Consider the following 18152-nt stretch of genomic DNA (forward strand, 5'->3'; position numbering starts at 1 on the left):
AGCCATGAAAATAAGCGGCAGCAACATTTTTAGGTTCTGCATCATTTTGTGTGTAAACCGAATCGCAATGAGAAATTCTCGACGAGAACAATTCTTTGTCGTTGTTGCTTCAGATCCGCCTTTCAAACATTACACAACTACCACACAACCCGAAATTTATATCCAAGATCATGTAAATCCCGGGTAGATCCCCTACTGGTTCTGCTGTGGCGCAACACGAGCTTTGGTATGCGACGACGGATGTTGTTTGCTTGGTAAAGTTTCGTCCAGATAATGAATTACTTGCCTGAATGATATTTGCCACCCACTTAACTTTTCAATACTTGAAACTGTTGCAATATCACGTTTGAGATATGGCATTCCGTTTTTCCTCTGGATTGACCTGCGTTATGGCTATTCATTATTACCAAAACCTATTGGTGTTTCTAATAGCAGCTAACCTAAAATAGTTTCAAACCTTTAACCGCTTTTATAATGAACTTTAGCGGTATTTTTGCTACTTAAGTGACCAGTGTACATGCTACTGGTAAGTGGTATATGGAACATGCTACGTTACAGCGTAAATGAATCACAAGCATCGGTTGTGTTTAATCTAGCATCATATCTCGGAATATATTTTGAAATTCTATTGATAACCTTTGCATCGGTTTGTGTCAGTAATAAATTTAGGTCACACAGTCTTTAACTGCTGTGTTTATTTATGTGGCTTTGTTATAATTAAGACATAAAACTTTAGGACATTAGTTATGGATACTGGAACGATCCGATTAAAAAATTAGAAAATCATTTTGCACTGAATATAGTACTAAAATGCACGTCACTAAATATTGCACTTTATTCACTAAAATAAATAATAGGCATTTCAGCACACAACCCGCATTATGGAACAAAATCATGTGGATCCCAGGTTCCCTACTGGTTCTGCTTTGGCGCAACTCGAGTTTCGGTATGCGATGACGTATGTTGATTGTTTGGCACGGTTTTGTTGAGATATAGAATTACTTGCTCGAATACCTTTTGCCGCTCACGTAGTCAATAATTACTTACAATTACTGCAACATCGCGTCTGAGATGTGGCAATATCGTCAATATTTATTCAATCAGATTGAAGTATGTTTTGACCAAGTTAGGCTATTTTTGTAAAACATTGATTCTTTAAACTATACATTGCACGTTGCCGGTTCAAGCTTCAAAGAAATCTGCTTCTATAAATATTTTTAACTAATAAACACTTGACACAATGTTACTTCAAGTTGACATGTTGCTGTTTTAACCGGGAGTTTTTGGTGCCTGCATGTAACGAAAATTGAGGATAATGAAAAATATCATGCAACATTAATCGGTTTTGTGTACTCTTGTGCATTGACGTATTACCGCTTATTAAGTTTGCGTGATGATGACAAATACATGCAGCATATGTTTTAGCACATTGTCAGAGATGAATCTTGCTGATTTGGTTCATGTTGTTTTCACAGTTTGTATTGCAACGAACAATACAAGTATAGAAGTGCGCTGTACCTGTCACGTGAGAGAGAAGTGGGGAATCTCGCTGGAGAAGCGAGCGGCGCGAAGGGCAACGCGACTGGGTGTGACAACATGGGTGGATACCAGCCGGTTGAAAAACAAAGGTAGGTAAACAACGACCACCAAAAAAGAAACCCTACCCAACTTCGTGAGAGATTAAATGGTAAAATACCAACCTACAAAAACCTGTTACAAGTCGGTAACTGCAAAAGAGAAATGTTTGAAAAGCGCAAAAAGAAAAATAGATCATTTAATATCTCACGAGGTTGTTTCTGAATAAAGCAAAAGAGAGAGAGAGAGAGAGAGAGAGAGAGAGAGAGAGAGAGAGAGAGAGAGAGAGAGAGAGAGAGAGAGAGAGAATGCGCAAAGAAAAACAATAAAGAAACGAAATTACAACACGTATAATAAACTCAGCGATTGTGTAAATATCTAAATAAACGCTGTCTATTCTTAAACAAAGAAATGTGAAGTGGTCACGAAACAATACATTACAAATAAATTATGTGGAAGAACCATAAAGCAAACTTACAGCTACAAACTATGGAGGTTTAGTTTAACACATCATAAAACGAGTGCATCTCATTTTCTGCATATATTCATGCTAGACATGTATGGTTTAAGGTAGATGCATTCGGAGACATATCTGACATTGGCCCTACCAAACCTATCTCCCAACATACTCGCCACCTCCAGTAGAGGCATCGAACCATTCCTGACAATCACAAGGCCAAGAACACAAGGGATTAAGTTACGTTCAAGCCATCCAGTTGTTTTGATCCAAAGCTTTTTGCCATTTTCTGTTATTGTGGTGACAGATTGCTTTAGTTTACCATTGAGCGACTTTTTGTCATAACAGTGTAAAGTAAAGGCAACTTGCTTGATTACTTTATGTATCATTTGTTTCGGGATTTGTATTTGATTAGCTTTCTGGACTTGTGTGCAACGTGTGAAGGTTGCCTCCAACGCCTCAACAGCTTCTTCTTTTCGGAATTCAACTGGGGTTCCTGTGTCATCTACCTTCTCCACGATGCCAGGGACCTTTCTGGTTGAAGATTTTGCGGTAATTTTCCACAACATTTTGGCCTCAAAACTCTTTTTGTGTGACAAATATATCACGTTTCCAAATAATAATTCCCATTTTACTTTTTCAAGTTTGACTTCAAACTCGTAAGTAAGCATTATTCCTATAGCGTTTTTTAACAACGATAATCTACAAAGACAGAAAATATAGCTGTTTTACAAGGACAAACATTTCTGTTTACCTGTAATCAAATATACCATTAAAACACTATCTGTGTAATCAGAGTTTTCAGAACTCAATAGATTCAACACAAATCGTTAGCGAAATGTGAAATTCACTAACCAAAGAAAAGGCGAATTGACAACAGCAACGGTTAACAAGGGCTTGTCACGTAGCTTAACCGTTTTTTACAAGCAGTAAACTCGTAATTTTGGGCCATAAAGTTCAGTTGTAAAACAACAGGACTGTTGTCCTTTTAATCGCTAGTTACCTGTAGCGTCACGAACAAACATTGAATTTCGCCGCGTCAAACAAACAGCAACAGAGGAGTGGTTACCCCAATAGCAGACTTTGCTCAGTTCGCACGACCAACAATTTAATCTAGGTGTGTTCAACATTTTTCGTCAGTGTGTCATATAACCAGTTTCAGACATCAAGCGAGTACCATTCATTTTTTTGATAGACATATTAAATTTGAAATTTTTCCAAAGTATCAATACAATTATTTTCTAAAACATTAAACAGAGTTTCGCCCCAACACTAGCTTTCACAACAAAATAATTGTTTACCGGACAAACGGAATTGTTGCAATTTTTTCTCTGAATTGATCAGTGCGTTGGTGAGGGCCACACTAAATAGCCGAGTTGCTCTGATCTTCTCCCGGGCAAGTCAAAACAGCAGCTATTGTGCCAAGCGCTATTATTATCGCAAGTTTATACTTAATATCTCGAGATACAGAATTACAAAAAAATACAAAAGATATAAAAATTTTAAGGTATGTAAACAATGGCCACCAGAAAGACACATCCCTACCCAACATCGTGAGAAGGTAAATGATAAAGATAAAATAAAACATAGTAACGAAAACGTAACAAGTTCTAAAATATCACAATAAAGGTTTAAAAAAGCGCATAAACAAGCAAAGATTTAATTGGTATTCGTATACCAAAAGATTGTTTCCAAAAAAAGAAAAACGTGCACCAGAGCATAAAAAGGTCCCCCAAATTCCTCCAGCGGTTTGCCAAAATTTGGAATTGCAACTACAACTACAGTTTTTGGTATTTAAATGAAACACTTGCGGTCTCTTAAAACTACTTAGCGGTCACCCAAACCAAACCTTAAAAAACACTGCTGTTGACCATTTCTTTTTGCAAGATTTAAGTAAGGATAAGGGGCAAGATTAAAGTATGGATACGAAACAACCATTCAGGCTTGAAAAACAATTCTTTCAAACCAATTTGTAAGAAGTGAGATAAAATTATTAACAGCTAACATTTTGATACTCTTTCAAGATACACTATGGCAGTGGTTCCCAAACTTTTCCATATTTTTTTTCTAAACGGTCCCCTTGCCATTATTTTGAGGGCTCGCAGTCCTAAAGCCTAAATGTGTATTTCATAAAAACGAAAGTTTATTGCAGGATTTTAGCTAGTTGTGCAAAATTGCGCATAAGACCCCAGTTTGGGAACCGCTGCACTATGGAATCATATCTAGTGTGTGAACAAGTTTAGTGAACATCCTGTGGACCACTTAAAAAAGTCTTCATGGACCATCAGTCGAGAACCACTGAACTAGGGTTATATAATTTCCGAACAGGTAGTGGTGGGATCTGTTTTAGGACCCGAATCAAAAACGTACATGTCATCATGGCTTGACACAAAAGATATCAAGCCAACGTGTAAATCAGCAGATGGCATGTCCAAAACAATTGGCTTCGATTTAGCGACGCAAACGTCTCGCTTGTTGTACGAGAATCAGATTTAAGTGAAGGACAATAGCTACATAAACGCTCCACGTAGGTTGGTCCTGGTCATACACAAGCAAGACAAAGCGCCTCCCTTTTGTTTAGGCGATTGGGTTTGCGCTGCTTGGCGTAAAACTAGTATCGATAGGAGCTGATATAATGGACGGTGCTTGTCAGTTAGCTGGTTTGTTTGAATTAAGTTCGTAAATATAAGAGTTATGAAATCGTTGGGGTAAATGTTCTCATTGACCAGTTATTATAAGCCTGATGTAACCCAAATTATTACATGTGATGGATAGGTTGTAGCAAAGCTTGTTTGCAGAAAATGTCTTCTAGCCCAAGCATAAAAAGACGAAAAAAGATTTCAAGGTAAGAACAACTGTTTTTAGAAAGGGTTACTTTGAAGGGGCAAAATATAAAAGATTGGATTGACTTTTAGGACTCAAACACTGGTTGAAGCGAGTCAACGCGCAGCTTTTGACCTGATCGAATTACTTCGAAGGTATGCATTTCAAGATGTTTGGTAGAATTTATGTTGAAAACCCAGTTGGCGTTGATTAGCCTATGTGTTGATAAAGCAGTGGCGAACCTGTTCGATTCAAATTTTCTAGCGAACGAGAGGAAACGAAAGATTTTTGTGATCTAACCATCAGACATGGGGATGAAGAATTTGTTTTGCACAAGTGTCTGTTCGGAACAATGTCTGGATATTTTGACAAGTTGTTTTCCACGGTAAAAAATGTTATTTTTTTGTTTTTCGCATACATACACTATGTATAAAACCACTTTAAACCAGCACAAATCGCAAAAAGCAGTATATCTGCAATGTGTTTTTAATTTCGCACTCAGATATCTGTTGGGAATCACACACTTACTTTGGATAGCAGCGAACAATTTAGAAACATAAATAAATTTGTTGAAAACATGTATAACGGTGAAGTAATTTCTGATGATGATTTGGATTTCGCAGAAATGTATGGACAAGGTTTGATTTGCCTAATTTCGTTATGCTATGTTTCATTCTTTTTTGTACGATTGTCGATATGTTTGCATGCAGAAATTACCGACGAAGTTGACAGAGACGCGAAAGAAGAATATATTCGTGAACAACTAAACAGGTTAGAAGTTAAAATGTTATGGATTTGCAAAATGTTAAAAATATTGAATATTTACAGCGATCGTTTGGGAGTGCGAAAGTACTGTGATGTCACAATATCAATAGGATTACGGAAGTTTCCTGTTCACAAATCGATCTTGGCTATTCATTCCGGATATTTCTTAAAATTGTTTACCACCGAGGTAATTTGACTTATACTCATTTATGATTATAGGCTATATTAAGGTTTGAGAAAACGGTTCACTGTATAAAACCAGATTTTTTAAAGTTTAATCACATATCTGTTATATACAAACCGTTACCGGTACAAATCTCATAGATGAAGGAAAAATATGACGCAACTTGTCACGTGACTGGAATCAGTGATGACATCATGGCGTTGGTGTTGGATTTCATTTACACGAAGCAGATGTGGGTAAAAGATGATCAGTTTCTGGACTTACTGGCTACCAGTGATTATCTTTGCATGAAAGGTAGTTTCATTTACGTGATGGTTTCTTTGTTTAAACAAAAATAAGTTTGATTCTTAAAGCCTGTCTAAAAGTAATATATTTAGATACACATAAGAAGAGCTGTAAAAAGCACCTAGTTTGTTACCACAGCAGAATTATCTTCCGAATGTTATACTAGTAGCAAGGAAACCAATCATATCACTGCGATTATTTTTGGTAATGTAAAATATATTTCTACAAGTGCAGAATTTCAAGCAGAGGTTGTAAAGTGGGGTGTTGGATTGGTAACAAATCAAAACTGCATTCAATTGTGGATTACTGGACACCAGTTTAAAGCAGATTTATTAATAGAACACGCAGGCAGTACAATTTGCCAAATCCTGTCTTCGACAAAACAATGTGAAAATTATCTGGTCGACAAATTACACTTTGAACTACTCATTGATCTTTTGATGGTAAATATGACCATTTTGCACATTATCTGATTTGCTTAGTAAGTAGACTACTGACATTTGCATTAAAACTTATCAAAACAGGGCAAAATATCGACAGACCAGGTTTTGAGATATGCTCTTACGTGGGTAAAACAAGACATTGACGGAAGAAAAGAGATGTTTGAAAGATTTTTTGACAGAATAAAGCCGGAGTCACTTACTCAATCTGGTTGGACCTGCTTGCTCAATGCGGAGGTAGTAAGAACAAAGCTATTCGTAACATGTTTATAAACGTCTGTTAAAGAAACTACTATTGATTTTATCTTACTCGGTGCAAAGCAATTAAACAAAATAGTCCTTTTTACGTCTTTAGGTTAACGGTTAATAGCCAACTCGCATACATTTTACCCACGAAATGTTACATTTTAAGATCAAATTTACCTTACTTTCACAGAACTTAATCGTTAACAACCCGATGGCCGCCACTGCTGTAATTTCCTACATGAAAAATTTTGTTCCAAATACAGAAACAGGTAGTTGAATTTATATACTGGTGTCTCATCCTTTGATATAGAATGTTTGACTAATTTTAAAATGAATAAAAATGAATGCTTAGTAGTTTTATTTTCCACAAAATGTAAAACAGCTTAAACCGGTCCGTGCTAAAAAAAAACTTGCCAAACCCGCTTTAAATTGTTACAAATTTGGAGAAAGTAAATTAAAACTTTTCGTTAAAACCTACGCAAAAACACAGCAACGCTTTTAAGTGTATAACATTGCTTGATTTGTTGCAGAGTTTACCTTAGGCACTATGTACGTACTATGTTCGGAAAAATATTCAGAATTTAAAATGTTTAAATGCGACATGTCGTCATTAAAGCCGCCCCAAAAGACTGTCGATGAAGAAACTGTGTTTGTGCCAAACTGGTCATGCTTAACGGTATTTATGCTACTTTTCTTTAAAATATTTGGTTATTAATATTGTAACATTTGGTTATTAGTTAAATTAACCAAGAAAGAAGGTTATGTCGGTAATCGCTGGTTTTTCGTTAAAAACGTTCTAATGATTTGTTTCATCGCAGAAAGGAGAGATTTACTTCCGCAAACCTGTCCTGGCGGTTTGTAATGCAACATTGAAAGTAGTGGAAGGTGGTCAGGTCAGGTCTTACGTCAGCGGACGCTGGGACGAAGAGATTTTGGACACAAGCATTTCTGATAATGGGGCTGTTACTTGCTACGACGGTACGTTTAAAGTAGAAATCGCTCGTGATTCATGAAGTCAAATGGCCAAAAAAGCTCCAACTGGCACAATGTAACTCTGTATTGTAGATACTTTTTATGTTGCGGGTGGAACCTCAAAATTAGATGTTAAAAGATACCGAAAAGGAAGTCATCCGAATCAATGGTTTTCCCTTGCATCCATGACAAATAGAAGATACAATTTTGCCCTGGTTCCGTATAAAGGTGGGAAACTCATGGATTGGTGATTTGCCGATTTGATTCCATGTTTTTTTTACAGGTTTCTTGTTTGCGATCGGCGGATATATGTCCGGTTACTCAAATACCGTAGAAGTTTATTCAATTCAAAAAGACTCGTGGTCCACGTTACCTGAAACTTGCCCTGATATGACAAATATTAAAATGAAGATAGTTCATGACGATAAAGTGTACATAGGTAAGATTGTCACACAAACAATCAGGTAGATATTTGTAAGTAAACACTGTCAAAAATTTTGGGTACAAAATTTTTAAGTTTTGGGTAGTGTGTTTGTTCACCCAAAAAAGTGAGGAAATATTTTGGGTATCGTAAATATTTACCCAAGTAGAGTTGGGTAGTATATTTACCCAAAATAATTTCAATCAAACATTGGGTAGAAAATCGCACCACCCAATTGTGTGAGAATGTTTTTTTGGGTAGTCGGCTTTTGTACCCAAATATTCAGCTAAGGTTTGTACCCAAAACAAACAATTTGGGTATGGTCAACGGGTACCCAAAAAAAATCGTTAGTGTTTTCAGATACTTGGGTATTGCTACCCAAAAAATGTCTGTTAGTGCAGCTGCAGCAAAGAAATGCAAAATCACAACCATTCTGTTTCTCCCACATGGCAACCATGATGCTAAAATATTTTTTTATTTCCACACCGTTAGCTCAAATACACACAGGTAGAACATTTTAATGGCTCTAATCTAAATTTTGGACAAACAAATTTCTTAAATACACCGAATGGGAAAACTATGCACGAATGGTGAGGATAAATTTTTTTTTTTTTTTGAAGAACAGGTTTTTACTGATGTGGGTTCTACGGACATTTTTTCTCTATAACACATGTCAACTGATCATGGTTTATGACTATGAACCAGTTTCACCCAAAAACAACCTGTTCAGTTAAATTCGGATGAGCGTAACGTCCTTACATTTTGCCACTTTGTCACCTTCACTTAAAAAGATTTTCTGCTTTATTACTTTATATTTAAAAAAAATATTTTTTTTATCTTTTGTAACTTTTTCATTTCACAAAAAAAAAAATCGATCGGCGCGAAAAGTTTAGAAGTCTGAAATCAAATCGGAAACTCGGCGCGAAAAGTTACGTCACGGTCACGCCCAGTTTTGCGCGGCAAAAATCTTGCCCAGGAAGTTCATTCCTTTGCGAAATGCTGACTGTGCCGCGTGGTTTTAAACTTTATTGATATTTTCTGTTTGTTTGCACAGGAAATATTGCGCGAATAACCTTTTTAAACATCTGAAACTTTAATATTAGTGAAATTATGAACCTCAGTGTTAAAGAAGTTGTAGACATAGTGTCCTTGGCGTTGAAAGACGAAGATGAAAGCGAACGGCAAAGTGTTTGCAAAGCCTTTTATGGTAAGCCAATGTGTCATAATCCAAATCAGTCAGTTAAAAATAAAGTGTTTATACTTTTGCTGCTAAATTTTGGAGAAGAATGAAATATATATATATCCTGGTAATATACTGCTTTGCAAACTTTTATAGACAACAAAATTGATGGGAAGGCGCTTGGAGCTGTCAATCAGCTTGACATATTGTTTAAAATATTTCCGAATTTGCCAAAAGGAAGTTTGCCAGGAACTTAAAAATTCTGCATGAGAAGTCTGATACTAGCTTGGACGACTCAAGTAAACTATCCACCAGTGCAGAAAGTTCAAAAAAAAAGAAAGTGATTTTGGATTTCATGCGAAAGAGCTTTTCCGGACTGGTACACTTACAGAAACGGCAAGCGAGAAGTCATCACAGAGATAATACATGCTATGAAAAAGTACAAAAGGTACTATAATTTAGGTTGCAATAGTTTATAGTCCTGTTGTAATTGATGTTTTGTTTATAGATACCCTACCAGATCAACAACAAAAATCAGCATTAACCTCCATAATACAACTTGGAAAGGCAACTTTGGGCCCTAATGAAGAAGATGCCAAGGTAGAATTTGACATTGTATATACCTTGTGTGTGTATTTATCTAATGTATATTTATTTCGCTTTAGAAATTTTGGTTGCGGAAAATTACACAACAGATTAACACACAGATGAAACAACAGAGATCATCACACTGACATTTCTAATCGTTCTAAAAACAACACAACTGCTGGGAGAGCTTCAACATCTATTGTAAAGCGTAGAAAAAATATACACGAAGAAGAACTGGATGTAGAACTGATGAATCAAAGCAAACAAGTAAGTTTGTATTCTTTTGAATTGCAACATTGGAATATTCAGTGATGTGTGACCAAACATAGCTCATTCCTTAAAGCAGTTTATAAACCGCTACTTAAATATTTTTTGAGCAAAAACTGATTTTATTCCAGATGTAAGAAGAGTTCAAAAAGCAAGCAGGCATGAGAAATCAGCGCAAGATTTCTGATATGATGAATCAAATGTTTTCTATGAGAAGGAATTATTTTTCTTCTAATCCCAGCCCAAAAAATGCATGCCAATAATGGCCAGCTTCAGGGTATAATAAGGTAAATAACTCTCCATCATTTTTGTTCCGTTATACTCTTAATGTAACAATCACCATGTCAATATTGTGTGGTTTGTATGTATGCATATGTGTGTTTTAAATGGTATATATTTTTTCTCTACAGCTGCAGCACTATAATTGTTTTGTGTTTTTGTTTCTAGATGGTTAGAGAATTTAAATCGATACAGCGCTTTGACAAAGAGAGTTATCTGCATCCCAGCATTGTCAACTATGTCAAACAAATTTTGCAAAAGATCCCATTAAACAATGAAAAGCAATTCCCAGTTGGTAAGAAATTTGGTTTTATTAAAGAAAAACTTAAAGAAACAATGTCAATATTACATGCTCATTTTCGTTTGACATCATATTACCAACAACTGTTTTCACTGAAAAATTTTTTTTGGATCAACAGATCATTATTGGATCTTGGCTTTTGTCGAAAATTAATCGGTCAAACACCAATCCGGAAAACTGCAGCAAGAGGTATCTGCTTGATCTGTACCCTGTAAGTTGTGGTGGCAATAAATTGTGATTGAGACATTGAAAAGGTCTTCTTTGAGTTCAATCTTATGACATGTTTTGCTTTTGTAGGAAAACACAACTATAGATGACATCATTAAGGCTGTTCCGGATCGCCACCAGCCATTCGTTGCAGTATTTGGCAGTGTAGAAGTCAAGAAAATCTGCCTTTGTTGTGAAAAACAACCACTGATAGAAGTGAAAAGCTTACCACAGACATATATTGCTTTGTTTGCATACTACTACTATGTGTTTGACTATAAATATTGTCCTTATGTTCATTTGGCACTTCCGTTTCTTCAAACCATTTGGCACTTCAGTTTCTTTAAACCTGTTGGTTTGGTACCCAAACAGCAGGTATTAATGATTCAGTCAAAGAATTGGTGATGAAAATAAGCCTAACTGTTTAATGCTTTGCAGTGTTTGCTTTGACAGTTGCCTGTTTGTTTGTTTGTTTTTTCTTCTCTTTCAGCACTGTTCTTTTTAATACACATTTTGCTATATTTGTGTAGTGAAAGGTGGATAGAACCCAATTTTATTTGGGTAATCTTTACCCAACAAAGTTGGGTGTCCCCACGAATGTACCCAGAACATTAAATAAGGTACGAATCACAGCTACCCAATATAGCGTTTGGGTGGAAAATCATCATACCCAAAAACGAAAATTGGGTAAGTAAGTGTGATACCCAAGTTGGTTTGGGTATCAATCACCCAAAAAAATATATTGGGTGTCCCCACGAATGTACCCTGTTTGGCATAGAAGTACCCAATGATTTTGGGTGTTAGTTACCCAGTTTTGCTAACAGTGAAGGTCCGTACGTAAAAGTTTCTGGAGTTTTGTATGAAATTAAAACTACAACATCTGTGCAGTTTATGAGAGGTACACTTTAAACCAATTTGGGTAAAAATAACCCAAAAACGTTGGGTATCTTGGTGGGGAAACCAAATTTTTTTTGGTAGTTTAAACCCAAAATTGGTTGGGTAAAATACGGTTTTACCCAATTGAATTACCCAACAATTTTTGGGTATAATTCGAATTTACCTAATTATCTGTGGTTATTATTTTGGGTTTTTACACATTATGCCCAAAATTGATTGAACGTTTTTTCACACAAAAATCATACAGATTTCATGTTTTATTGTTAGAAGAAACACACCTTTTTCCCAAACATGCTACAGAAGAAAAAACATTACGAAAAAACTAATTACAACATACAACACAATTATTCATACATTAACTAGTTTGAAATATCAAAATGATACTTGCAAAACTTTATATACATGCAGACAGTGTTCACAGTAAAGTACACAGTACAATGACAATAAGGCTGTGATGGCTTTGATGATACCATTCACTCTCAGTACAGGGTTTTGCTCAGAAAACAAGGTTATTTTTTAAGCGAAAGAAATATCTCCATGTGCAAACAAGAAGGGTTGCTGACGATCACCCAATGCTTCTCTCGAACCTTGTTGTGTTTGCCTGAATATTTAAATATTACCAGCAAACAAACTATAGCAACATAGTAAATTACCAAATCTAGACAAATACAAACCAAAGTATGCTATCCCATACGCAATATTTAACAAAACATAGGGCTATTAAAAAATCTAGTTTCAACCATAAACGTCAGTAATAATTAATATGAAACTTACCTCAAAGCATCAATCTCATTCTGTGCGACGTCCAAGTCACCAATAACAGTTTCGACAAAATCGGTCAAACCTTGAATTCCTCCATCAACATTCGCACTACTTTCTACTTTCAAAAGTAGTACAGCACCAATCTCTCTAGTCTCTATAGGGCTTGTTTAGGCACTTTCACGCAGGAACGAGCAAAACAGCAAAGCCCAAGGGACTAAGGGAGTTAAGATTCCCGCACTTTTTGTTTGGCAGTTGAGCGCAGGTGGTCAGCCGAGCATGACGCAATTTTAAGCCCAGTGGTCGGGCGATTTAGCGTGGGATTTTTTTGTTTGTTCTTATTATTTTTATTTTCGATCTTTCGAAAAATTTTCGATTGGTATTATTTTCCAATAACCGGTCGTAGTTTAGATTAAACCAAGCTAAAAGTGTTTGAAAGTTTTAAACACGTTAAGTGTTCGGAAAAACAGTTCAATTTGAAAAAAAGCACAAACATTAAAAGAAAAGAGTTGGTTGAGTTAAAAAACCTCAATATTGTGGCTACAGTACCAACACCAACATTTTCCCCAAACAACCAATTTTTTGGGTAGAGTATCTATGCCATTTTACCCAAACGATTTTGGGTAAAGAATTTTTTACCCAATAAAGTAGGGTAAAAACGTTTGAGTAACTTAAATTTGAGTATAAACCATTGGGCAACAAAACAGTTTACCGAAAATATTTAGGTATGTTGCTGCTGTACCCAAAGTTTTCTCGCTCGATTTACCCAAATTGGTTTACAGTGTACGATTTCCAAGTAGCAACATTCGACTTGGAACATCGACGATGGATTCGTGGAAAGTCAGCGGAAACAGCACTGGTTGCGCGATGTGCTGGTTTTACTCTGAGTCTTCCTGGTTTCAAAACTTGCGTGATGGATTTCACTAACACCGTAAAAGCATAAGCACCTTGTGTTTTGACTTCTCAACTGACTTGTTTAATGACTTTAGCATGGTGTGCCCAAATGTTATTAACATTGTGCATTGGAGTTAAGTTTAGATTCTTAATTTTTGATCTGTTACGCACCTGAAAAACTAATGCATCTTAAAAACGTCTGCTATTTTAAAAATATTTCGGCACATTTATAATCTAACTAGTTGTGTTTGTTTCAGATTTGTAATAAAAAACTGGCATCGGAGAACCTAAAACTGAGCCTAAATAATAGTGCAAAATTCAACTTTTATATGCATTTGTGTTTCACAAACTACTTACTTGTAAATAAAACTTGTATTTGTAAACATAGTTGTGAGATAGGGATCGGCAACCTCTTCAACTTCGCATGTCAAGCCTGTCAATTCAAAATGGCGATGACTTGGCTTGCCAACATTTTTCTAACTTAATGGTTTATAGTGCCAGCTGATTTTAAATAAATAAAAAGGGAGGGAGTATCTTACGTATAGCCGAGTTTTTTTAAACCTGCATAATAACGAACTAAAAACCAACAATGTATTAGTGTAAAGTAAACAACTTCATAAGGTTATCGATTATATATTTGCAATCCGGTTGGCGTGCTATGAAAAATCATTTCGTGTACCAGGTCGCCGACCCCATTCGTATAATAATTCTAGAAATGTAAATCGATTGCGTTTTTTTGCGTTAAAACACATTAGTGAAGCGAGTCAATAAAGGACATTCTTATATTGTTTAGTGAATTTCTACGATGTTTGTGAAAAATGATTTACATTGTAAAAAAAACATTTTGCCTTGTCTTATTTTGGATGTATCGAATCTTAAGTCAATGGTGGGCCATTAAGTATGTGCTTTTTTACCAATAAGTTGTATTTATACAAATATTGTTACGGGAAGTAACGCCCACTAATAATACATTTTTACCCATTACACATTTTTACACAAAGTATTTTTACTAAATGATCGATGTAGTCTTACCGTAATTTTCCAAGTATAGTGCGCCCCCGTGCATAATACGCACCCTAAAAATGGCATGTCGATGCTGGAAAAAAAGCCTGTACCCATGTATAATACGCACCCAAATTTTTACTCTTAAATCCGTAAACGTAAAATTATTTCAGAAAAAAGATCATCTTTTGAAAAAACCGGATGTTATTCTGCCGGTCAGTATCACTGCGCATGCGCTCGCAAACGATAGCGAAAAATGTTTAGGATTTGTGTAGGGTACATCGTGACAGCAAACGAGATCTTACTGGTCGCGTTCAAGCGGAACCGATCTTAATACTTGCAGAGAACATTTTTATTTTTAAAACACAAATGAAGTTTAATATGTATCAGATTAAAACACCTAAAAATCAGAATAATTAAATTCAAACTTATATACAAAATTTTAGTTCGATCCGTTGCATATCGGCAATGATATCACCCCATTTACGTTGTCGCTAAATGGGCAGTGTGCAGTATTTGACAATAACACACCATCAAGGATTGCACCATCGCATCAAACGATGTGTCGTCAATTATGAATTTTACTGACTAAGTGTGTTGGGCAGGATGGCTAAATGTAATGCGCGATTGACAACAAACAAGAAGAAAGGTCTGATTTCAAGTTTTATTTCGAGGCAGATTTTCTTCAAAAATTGTTGTACCCTTGCATAATGCGCACCCTACATTTTAGGACAATAAATTAATTAAATTTTGCGCATTATACACAGAAAATTACGGTATTACTTTGGAATGTGGAATATCAAGTCGGTACAATAACCTATTTTACAACGTGTTTCACCAAAACAAATCATCTGCAAGCAGAAACTTACATCTAAATTATCCATACGAAGACCTAAATGCCGTTAGTTTCGCTATGGACCACGTCTGGGCAAGCTAGTACTTGCAAGGTTTTGAAATATTGGCTCAATAAAATATCAGACAACAAATTGCCATGCTCTTCAAACAAACAATTTAAAAAAAAAATTTTACAGTCAAACTTCGATATTATGCCACCCCGAGAGAAAGTGGCATAGTAGCAGGGTTGTTTTTAAACATAGCCTTGTGACGTGACAATGTATACTGTAATGCCACGTTGTGTTGTACCATTATAATTTATTACAATATAAAGTACAGTATACAGTATAATTTATTACAAAAAAAACGAATAGATCGTGCCTAGAACAAACAAAATCTGTTTTGCCGTGACACGAGCACAGAACGGCGTTTACATAACTCGCTGCAAAGCCGTGAAACCTCTTAACATGACAACGTTTGTTTATTCATCGATTTGTTTTCGTGTTTTCTCTGTTTTATCATGAGCTCAAACCGAAAGTTGTCAGAAGGCTTAATTTTTCAATCCATAACCAGACCGTTAATACAGTAATACTGTACTCTCATGTGTCATAGCATCAAGGGTAAAGGGTGGCATAGTTTTCTATTGAATTTAGTTGGTGACGATAAAAAATGGTATAGTAGCGAGGGTGGCATAATAGCAAGGTGGTATAGTATCGAAGTTTGACTGTATTTGTAAACATAGTCGTGAGATAGAGATCGGCAACCTTTTAAACTTGGCGTGTCGAACCCGACTTTTAAAATGGCGATGACCTGGCGAGCCAACATTTTTCTGTGAAATGCTAGTTCATTGTGCCAGCTGTTCTGAAATCAATCAATCAAGTAGGTACAACAACTTATTTTATAGTGTGTTCTAATACTAAAGCAAATCGTCTGCAAGCCAATCATCTAAATGATCCATGCGAAGACCTAAATGCCGTTAGTCTCGCTATGGACCACGTCTGGGCAAGCTAGTACTTGATTTTGAAATATTGGGTCAATAAAATACCAGACAACAAATTGCCATGCTCTTCAAACAACCACGAACGCTATGCGAACAACTCATTACTTAGAAAAGTGAAAAGTGAAAAATAACTTAAAAACGGTCATCGGAGAACCAAAAATATGTGCAAGTTCCACTTTTATTTGCATTTGTTTTCCACAAACTACTTACTAGTAAAAACATGTATTTGTAAACATAGTCGTGAGATAGTGGTCGGCAACGTTTTGAACGTCGCTTGTCGAACCCGTCATTTCAAAATGGCGATGACTTGGCTTGCCAATGTTTTTCTGAAATAATGGTTTATTGTGCCAGCTATTTTGAAATCAATAAATCAAGTCGGTACAATATGTTATTTGATAACGTATCCTACACTAAAACAAATCGTGTTGGCGAAGACCTAGATGCCGTTGGTCTCGCTATGGACCAGGCCTACATGGGCAAGCTAGTACTTGCCAAGTTTTAAAACATTGGTCCAATAAAATATCAGATTGCTATGCTCTTCAAACAACGGCGAATTCTATGCGAACAACTCATTATTTAGAATATTTGCCTCCGATAAACAAGAACGTCGAGCCTCAACTGAACACAGGAGAATGTTGGGTGGTACGGCAGAGCACTGAGACTTGTTTCCAAGAAAGCGAAATCGGTCACTGCTTGCGGCTGTGTTTTTAATTTACCCATGTGTAACTAAGACAGACAAGTAATAACGAGTTTACTCTTGTTGTGCCTTTGAATAAGAAGATTTTTTTTCAGATTGATAAGATCAGGCAGCAACCAAAGGCTTAACACATTGAGTACGAAGCGCTTCCAAATAGTTTTTAGATTACACTGTAACCAGCCTGTGGCAATAGGCCATTTTTAGGTTTGCAATATTTAAACACTAATAGTTTTGTGCTTTAAATTGCGAACAATTTCTGCAGCAGAAGGTCCAAAATTAGGACTCGCATTCTCAAGTATCAGCTCCAACTCAAACCTGATCCCGAGAAGTCCGAAACAAGCCCGAAAATGTGTGAAAATGCGTTAAAGTAAACCCGTTTTATGCCACGTAAGTCCGAACTCGACCTTAAAATTCCAGTCAAAACGCAAACTTTAAAACAAAATTAAACAGTATAAAACAAGTATAAAACAAACGAAGATACCCGTTTCCTCTAGTAAATTCGCAGAACTGATCTTTATCTCGTGATTAATTTTTACCTTGTTTGCTTTGCCGTGATTTAACATAAATAATAGGCACTATATTCTTGAGTCGAGTTGAGCAAACCCATTGTAAAGCGTTTGGTATTATGCTGTGAAACGTTGTTCCTTAGTTTGGCATTTAAATAAGCATAGGTGCATCTAATTTGTTACATAAACCTCAGATCAACCCTAATCGCCCTTTCAGCATTTTTTACACAAATTCTTTTAAAAATTTTCGTGCGCTACCTACCGGAAATTAGCAAATCTGGCTAATTTGAGTTCTTACGTGCATTGTAGCTCGACCTTGTTCTGTTTGCGACCCCAAAGGAGCTACAGCTTTGATTGGAAAAGGGAAAGAAAATTTTATCCAATCGCAAAAACTATAATTGCAGGAATTCGCATGACACATTAAAAATGCACGTGGCGTAACAGTATTTGCAAGATGTTTTCCTCTGTGAAAGTGTTTTGTCTGTCTTTCTTGACGTAAAAAAGAAAGTAGTACCAGATGTAACGTCCCGTGAACGCGCCCCGGTTATAGCGCGGAACGTCACACGAGGAGAG

At 36.1% G+C, this 18152-nt stretch overlaps 2 protein-coding genes across 5 annotated transcripts; both read left to right on the forward strand.

The window, feature by feature from the left end:
- Positions 1–881: 881 nt before the first annotated feature.
- On the forward strand, positions 882–13589 carry LOC145223635 (kelch-like protein 25). The gene is made up of 16 exons (XM_080090035.1): positions 882–946; positions 1476–1628; positions 4948–5010; positions 5120–5240; positions 5358–5493; positions 5566–5626; positions 5684–5807; positions 5945–6098; positions 6324–6532; positions 6614–6766; positions 6966–7044; positions 7306–7451; positions 7594–7753; positions 7841–7975; positions 8031–8186; positions 13429–13589. The coding sequence occupies exons 1-16, from the start codon at positions 882–884 to the stop codon at positions 13587–13589; spliced, it is 2076 nt and encodes a 691-aa protein (XP_079946161.1).
- LOC145225266 (uncharacterized) lies at positions 9104–11511 on the forward strand. 4 transcript variants are annotated; one of them, XM_080091955.1, is made up of 8 exons: positions 9104–9375; positions 9505–9796; positions 9857–9948; positions 10014–10203; positions 10335–10480; positions 10651–10777; positions 10902–10994; positions 11081–11511. In XM_080091955.1, the coding sequence occupies exons 6-8, from the start codon at positions 10757–10759 to the stop codon at positions 11393–11395; spliced, it is 429 nt and encodes a 142-aa protein (XP_079948081.1). In that variant the 5' UTR covers positions 9104–9375; positions 9505–9796; positions 9857–9948; positions 10014–10203; positions 10335–10480; positions 10651–10756; the 3' UTR covers positions 11396–11511. The 4 variants fall into 4 exon arrangements, with proteins under 4 accessions (XP_079948081.1, XP_079948083.1, XP_079948082.1 ...); XM_080091957.1 differs by having other exon boundaries at positions 10902–10972; XM_080091956.1 differs by having other exon boundaries at positions 9505–9787; positions 10335–10490.
- Positions 13590–18152: the final 4563 nt, after the last annotated feature.

The sequence above is a fragment of the Phallusia mammillata genome, chromosome 4 (assembly GCF_965637545.1).
Source record: "Phallusia mammillata chromosome 4, kaPhaMamm4.hap1.1, whole genome shotgun sequence".
NCBI lineage: Eukaryota > Metazoa > Chordata > Ascidiacea > Phlebobranchia > Ascidiidae > Phallusia > Phallusia mammillata.